This window comes from Echinops telfairi, unplaced genomic scaffold (genome assembly GCF_000313985.2).
Source record: "Echinops telfairi isolate 266 unplaced genomic scaffold, ASM31398v2 ScPeMD7_9;HRSCAF=40, whole genome shotgun sequence".
Taxonomy (NCBI): domain Eukaryota; kingdom Metazoa; phylum Chordata; class Mammalia; order Afrosoricida; family Tenrecidae; genus Echinops; species Echinops telfairi.
The window spans coordinates 78,305,298-78,311,814 of NW_022103906.1; the positions used below are offsets into that span (position 1 = coordinate 78,305,298).

At 56.9% G+C, this 6,517-nt stretch overlaps 1 protein-coding gene across 1 annotated transcript in view; it reads left to right on the forward strand.

Annotated features, from left to right (window-relative positions):
- Nucleotides 1-4,532: 4,532 nt before the first annotated feature.
- The window catches only part of KIF3C (kinesin family member 3C), a 48,293-nt gene continuing 46,308 nt past the window's right edge, over nucleotides 4,533-6,517 (forward strand). Inside the window, exon 1 of the mRNA XM_045286902.1 lies at nucleotides 4,533-6,517. This exon is cut by the window's right edge and continues 4 nt beyond it. Within this exon, the coding sequence (XP_045142837.1) occupies nucleotides 5,063-6,517 (1,455 nt within the window). The 5' untranslated portion in view covers nucleotides 4,533-5,062.

The following is a 6,517-nucleotide window of genomic DNA, read 5'->3' on the forward strand; positions in this document are numbered from 1 at the left end:
GTTCATTTCTTGTGATATATCTAATTATCTTTATAAATAAATATATTGAATTATCAGCAATTTGGTTTTATCTCTCTAGAGAGCCCTGTCTAACACACACCATAATGGTTGCGCCAATGCTTCTTTTCCGGTATTCCTTCTTTGTTGGGCTTTCACATAAAAATGAGGCCGTTGAAAATACCATGGCGTGGATCAGGGGCACCTTTGTTCTTTAACACTTGAAATGGGTCTGTCTCTCCGTGGAGCAGATTTACCCAATGCAACACACCATTTGATTTCTTGATTGCTGCTTCCATGAGCCTCGATTGTGGGTCCAAGTTCAAAGAAATCCTTGAGAAAGGTCAATCTTTACTCCGTTTACCATGATGTTGCTTACTGGCCAGCTGTGAGGATTTCGGTTTGTTTACATTGGGTTAGCAGGCCTGGGTGAAGGCAAGTCCTCATCAGTCAGTGCTCCAAGTCCTCTTCACTGGGGTGTCGTCTGCGTGTCCCAGGTGGTTAACAAGCCTTCCTCCAACCCTGATGCCGTGTCCTTCTTCATCTCGTCCAGCTTCTTGGAGAAGACAAGCAAGATGAGGACATTACAGGTATCTAGAAACACAGAAATCTGTGAGGGAGTTGAGGGACTTCAAACAGATCCGAGTGGCTAGAGCCTTGTGGAGGGCTGAACGCAGTGCTGCAAAGGCAGAATGTGAATAGCCTTGAGTGTGAAGCACTAAAAAGACGGAAAACTACTATTGCTTGAGCACCTCTTATGTCTAGGAGTCCTCACGCGAATAATCTCACTTCACCTTCATCAAGGCCCTGGGATAAGGTAAGGGTTCTAGTCTCGCTTTTTTTGTGTGTTTTTTTTTCTTCCCACAGTGAGAAAATAGCTGTTCAGGGGAGTTGACTCAGAATCAAAATCAAATTCAAATCTGTTGCCATCGAGTGGATTCCAACCCATAGTGACCTTGCAGGACACAGCAGACTCTCCCACAGGGCTTCCAAAGGTGTGATCTCACTGGAAACAGATGGTGACACTTTTTCACAGGGAGCTGGCTAGTATCAGAGCATTTCAACCATTGCTTTCTTCTCAGGTTCAGAATAGGATTCTAATGCCCCTTCCAGGTAACGCAGGGTTGGATGAGTGGCCCACTGGGTGGGGCGAAGAAGGCGGGATCTTTGATTATTCATTATAGTGTCAGGAAAGGAGCCCTGCTGCTGTTCCTGTTGGGCCAAGATCCTCAAGGTCAGCAGTTTGAAACCACCAGCCTTTCAACCGAGGACAGATGGTGGTTTCTTCTTCCTTAAAGGGTGACAGTCTCAGATACTGACAGGGGCAGTTCTACCCTGCCCTGTAGGGTGGCTATGAGTTGCCATCGTCTCGATAGCAGTGAGTTTGGGTTATTTATTTGTCTATTGGTTAGAGTGTCTGGAAGGAGCCCTGCGACTGAGAACCACAAGGTCAGCAGTTTAAAACTACCACCTTCTCAGAAGAAAGATGGGGCTTTCTACTCCTGTAAACAGTTACAATCTTAAAAACGCACAGAGGCAGTTCTACCCTGTCCTGGAGGGTTGCTATGAGTCGGATTCAACTTGATGGCAGTGAGTTTTTTGTTCTTTAAAAAACATTTTATTTTTAATAGTTGTCTGGAGGTTAGCCAAAACAGAAAAAGGGTAGTCCAAAATCCAAAGCCAAGTGCAACAAGGAAACAGATCAGGAGCCAAATGGCCATATGTTGCCAGATCCAAGAGAGTTTAGTCTACAAAGCAGAAAACTCCACCCAGTCATTGGTTCAAGTGCCAAGTTAATCTCTAGTAGTAGAATTTGGTCCAAGAGAAGAGGGAGCAAGGCCAGAAACTTCAGAAGTGGGCAAGCAACCAGCTAACTTAACCTCAGTCTCCAGCCTAGCTGGAGTTTCCCGGGATGGGGCAGAGGGAAGGGACTCAGTAGGCCCTGGAGGGAATTAGAGCCTGGACAGTGTCTTTGGGGGGGCGGGGGGGTGGGGGGATGACTGCTATAGTTCTTCTGTCTTGAAGGGCCTTGAGGTTTCAGATAACAGCGCCTCCTGGAGCTGCCCCTGAGAGCGGCCACACGAGTGGCCTCCCTGTGGGCATGCATCTGACAGCTGCTGCTCTGTCACCCGCTCCAGCATCCTGATGAAGGAACAAGTCCACAGACAGCACCAAGCCCAGTAACCAGAAGGCCCCAAACTCCTCCTGCTACAATGGCTTGGTTGATTCCCCGCAAGATTGTGGGCGAGGAGCAGTCGACGACTGGGCAAAGAGGCAGGGGTGGTGTAGGAGCAGAAATGGGGCCCGCAGAATCAGCCACCGCTTAGGTGCAAGCGATCCTGAACAAAAACTCCCGGCCACACTCCACGCCATCTGCTCCTTGATCTGATGTTAAGAGTAGCGCCCTCATCTGCAAAGGGTTCCCCCTTCACGCTCCAGCTCTAAGCGCTTATCCCGCAGGGCCAGAAGCCAGAGATTGGGAAGAGGCAGCAGAAAGGAGCCCCCCACCAAGAGCTCCTGAGAGCACCCCCACCACCACCAGATCGATTAAAATACCCTTTTATCTCCTACTCTACAGTAGTGTCCCTTTGATCTGATCTCCAATGGGAATGAGCCAGTTAGGCCTTTGACCATACATTATGCTCCCTTTCTGAAGAGTGGGGAGGAGCCTGGTGTCACAGTGATTAAGGCGTTTGGCTGCAGCCAGAAGGTCAAAGATGAGGTGGCAGGCGGCTTCCCTAAATATTTACAGCTTCGGAAACCCGGTGGGCCAACAGTCTACTCTACCCTTTAGGGTCACTGTGAGGTGGAATCCACAGGCGGCAGTTGGTTTGGCTAAGTTTTTTTGCAGAGCGGTATGGGAATAGGACAGACTAGTGGAATTACACTTAATTTGCATCCTACAGTGTTGGGGGTGGGGAGACTCCAGAGAGGAATACCACTGCAGACCTAAATGCTCAAGGAAGCCGAAGCAGGAGTCAATGCAGGAAATCTCATCCCTGCCATACTTCCATGATTCATGGCTTCATTTGAGCCTCTGGGAATCGTGCATCATCTCCCACCCCCACCTCTCCAATTGTGCTATTGGTTTGGGTTTTTTTAAAAGTCCGTGAGGGAACTAAGGAGTGAGACTGCTCAAAGCCTCACTGTTGAAGGGAAGTCAGAACTGGAAAATGCATTCCGGTTTTGTGTTAGGCCAATTCGGTGTCTCTTCCTTGCTACAGAAAAGACAAGGCCAGGGAAGGATTCAGAGCTGAAGTGATGCTTGAACTGCTCAAGCGGCAGGGGACTAAGTACAAGAAGGTGACAGGGGCCTCTGAGCAAAGGCACAGACGTGCAACACAGCAACAGCCGCTTAAAGAAACAAGCACAGGCCCCAGAATGTGAGTTCCTTACGTTGGGCAATGTTGTCAGAGGAGAGCCATCCCTGGAGAAGGACATCGTGTTTGGTAAAGCGGAGGGGGAGCGAAAAAGAGGCAGGTCCTCAACGAAATGCATTGTCCCAGTGGCTGTAACGATGGGCTCCGGGCGTAGGAACAATTGGGAGGTTGGCGCAGGACCGGTGCAGCGTCTCATCCTTCTGCGCATAGGGTCACTATGGGTTGGAACTGACTTGATGGCACCTAACAAAGACGGGAAGATCCTGCTTCTGGGAAGGCCAGGGTCTTAGCAGGCTCCGAATAACTAACAGTTGGTGGGACAAATGAATACCTGACACACAGGTTAGTGACCAGGCTGGGAAGCGAGGTGAGAGGCTGGAGAGGGCGGAGAGGGAGCCAGGTGTACAGGCAGCAGCGATGACACGAAGTGAGCCCCCAGCTAGAAAGTGATTGCAGGAGAGCAGGGAAAGGGTGAAGTAAGCCAGGGCGGGGGGAGGGTAGGGTAGAGAAAGGGCAGGGTCAAGAGACAGTTAGGAGGAGGCTCCACAAGGCCTGGCAGTACGGTGAAGGGAAGGAGTGACAGGTCCCCTTTCACGGGCAGCAAAACAGGGGAGCAACGGAGAGCCTGCAGTGAGTGGCTAGGCAAGGAACAAGTGTGGGTGGCGGATGCCACCATGGGGAATCTGCAACCTCAGCGGTCACTCCGGGGGTGGCAGGCCGAAGAGGGAGGGGCCACCCCGACCGGAGAAGACGTTAGCAACCTGCCAGCTCCCGGTTAACAAAGGGGGGACTACAACTCCCAGCATGCTCGGCCCGGTGGGGTGACGGCGGGCGGTGGCTGCGCTGCGCTGCCCTGGACTGGTGGGCGCGGGAGCTGGTCGGCACCGGAGCCGGTGGTTGCGGAGGGGGCTCTGCGGGGGTGCGGGGGCCGGCGATGCCCCGCTCTCCCCCGCGCAGCGGCCGCGCCCGGCTTGCTTCTCCGGCCCCGCGGCCCCGCCTCCTGCCCCACCCCAGCCGAGAGGCTTAGCCGGGGCGCAGCGCGGCGGCAGCATCACTCTCGCCACCACCGCTGCTCCGCCCCATCCCCTTCTGTTTTTCTCGCGCTCTCGGGTGGCGGCGGGGAAGGTGGAGGCTCGGGCGGAGGCAGGCGCGTCGGCTGCAATGCATGATCCCCCGGCTGGGGGGGAGGACTCCAGGTGAGCCTCTGTCCTCGGGAGGGCCGGGACCCCCGCCCCGCCGCCCCGGCCCCGCTGTCTCCGCTATGGATCTCTAGAGGCTGGAGGAGGAGGAGGAGAAGACAGCTCCGCTGCCCACCCCCATCCCAGTTCCCCCTTCCTTTATCTCATTGTTGCCGTCGCTGTTTACTGCAGCGCTCCCTCCGCTCCGGCATGGGGCGGGCTCCGGGCGCTGCCCCTCGGCCGGCAGGGCTCCCGCTGTCCCCGCCGCTGCCCAGGGGGTCTGCCTAAACCCACCTCCCCAGCACCGCAGGGCAGTGGAAGCCGGGACTGCAGCGACGGCGGCGGCGGGGCCACCTCCCAGCATCCGCGCCCTAGGAGACTGCATGAGGATTGAAGAGCGGCGCCTGGGGGCTGGGCCGGCCCCGCGCATCCGGACCTAGGGAGGACGACCGAAAGACCACCCGGGCTGCGAAGTGGGGCTGGGGCTGGAAGGGCAGGGCAGCCAAGATGGCCAGTAAAAGCAGGGCCAGCGAGGCCCTCAAGGTGGTGGCCCGGTGCCGCCCCCTCAGCCGGAAGGAGGAGGCCGCTGGTCACGAGCAGATCCTGACGATGGACGTGAAGCTGGGCCAGGTGACCCTGCGCAACCCGCGCGCCGCCCCCGGGGAGCTGCCCAAGACCTTCACGTTCGACGCCGTGTATGACCCCAGCTCCAAGCAGGCGGACCTCTACGACGAGACGGTGAGACCCCTGGTCGACTCGGTGCTTCAGGGTTTCAATGGCACGGTGTTTGCCTATGGCCAGACCGGCACCGGCAAGACCTACACCATGCAGGGCACCTGGGTGGAGCCCGAGCTCCGCGGGGTCATACCCAACGCCTTTGACCACATCTTCACCAACATCTCCCGCTCCCAGAACCAGCAGTACCTGGTCCGGGCCTCGTACCTGGAGATCTACCAGGAGGAGATTCGAGACCTGCTCTCCAAGGAGCCGGGCAAGAGGCTCGAGCTGAAGGAGAACCCCGAAACGGGCGTCTACATCAAGGACCTTTCCTCCTTTGTCACCAAGAACGTCAAGGAGATCGAGCACGTGATGAACCTGGGGAACCAGACCCGCGCCGTGGGCAGCACCCACATGAACGAGGTCAGCTCCCGCTCCCACGCCATCTTCGTCATCACCGTGGAGTGCAGCGAGCGTGGCTCGGATGGCCAGGACCACATCCGCGTGGGCAAGCTCAACCTCGTGGACCTGGCCGGCAGCGAGAGGCAGAACAAGGCGGGCCCCAACACCGCAGCCGGGGCAGCCACGCAGGCCTCGGGCGGCGGGGGCGGCGGTGCGGGAGGCAGTGTTGGTGGCGGAGAGAGACCTAAAGAAGCCTCCAAGATCAACCTCTCGCTGTCGGCCCTGGGCAACGTGATCGCCGCGCTGGCCGGCCACCGGAGCACTCACATCCCCTACAGGGACTCCAAGCTCACCCGGCTGCTCCAGGACTCTCTGGGGGGGAATGCCAAGACCATCATGGTGGCCACGCTGGGGCCGGCGTCTCACAGCTACGACGAGAGCCTGTCCACCCTGCGCTTTGCCAACCGAGCCAAGAACATCAAGAACAAGCCTCGGGTGAACGAGGACCCCAAGGACACCCTGCTGCGGGAGTTCCAGGAGGAGATCGCCCGCCTGAAGGCCCAGCTGGAAAAGAAAGGCATGCTGGGGAAGCGGCCCCGGAGGAAGAGCAGCCGCAAGAAGAAGGCCGTGTCCGCCCCGCCCGGGTACCCCGAAGGGTCGGTGATCGAGGCCTGGGTGGCCGAGGAGGAAGATGACCACAATAACAACCACCGCCCGCCCCAGCCCATGGTTGAGTCGGCCTTGGAGAAGAACATGGAGAATTATCTGCAGGAGCAGAAGGAGAGGCTGGAGGAGGAGAAGGCGGCCATCCGAGAGGACCGCAGCCTGGTGAGCGAGGAGAAG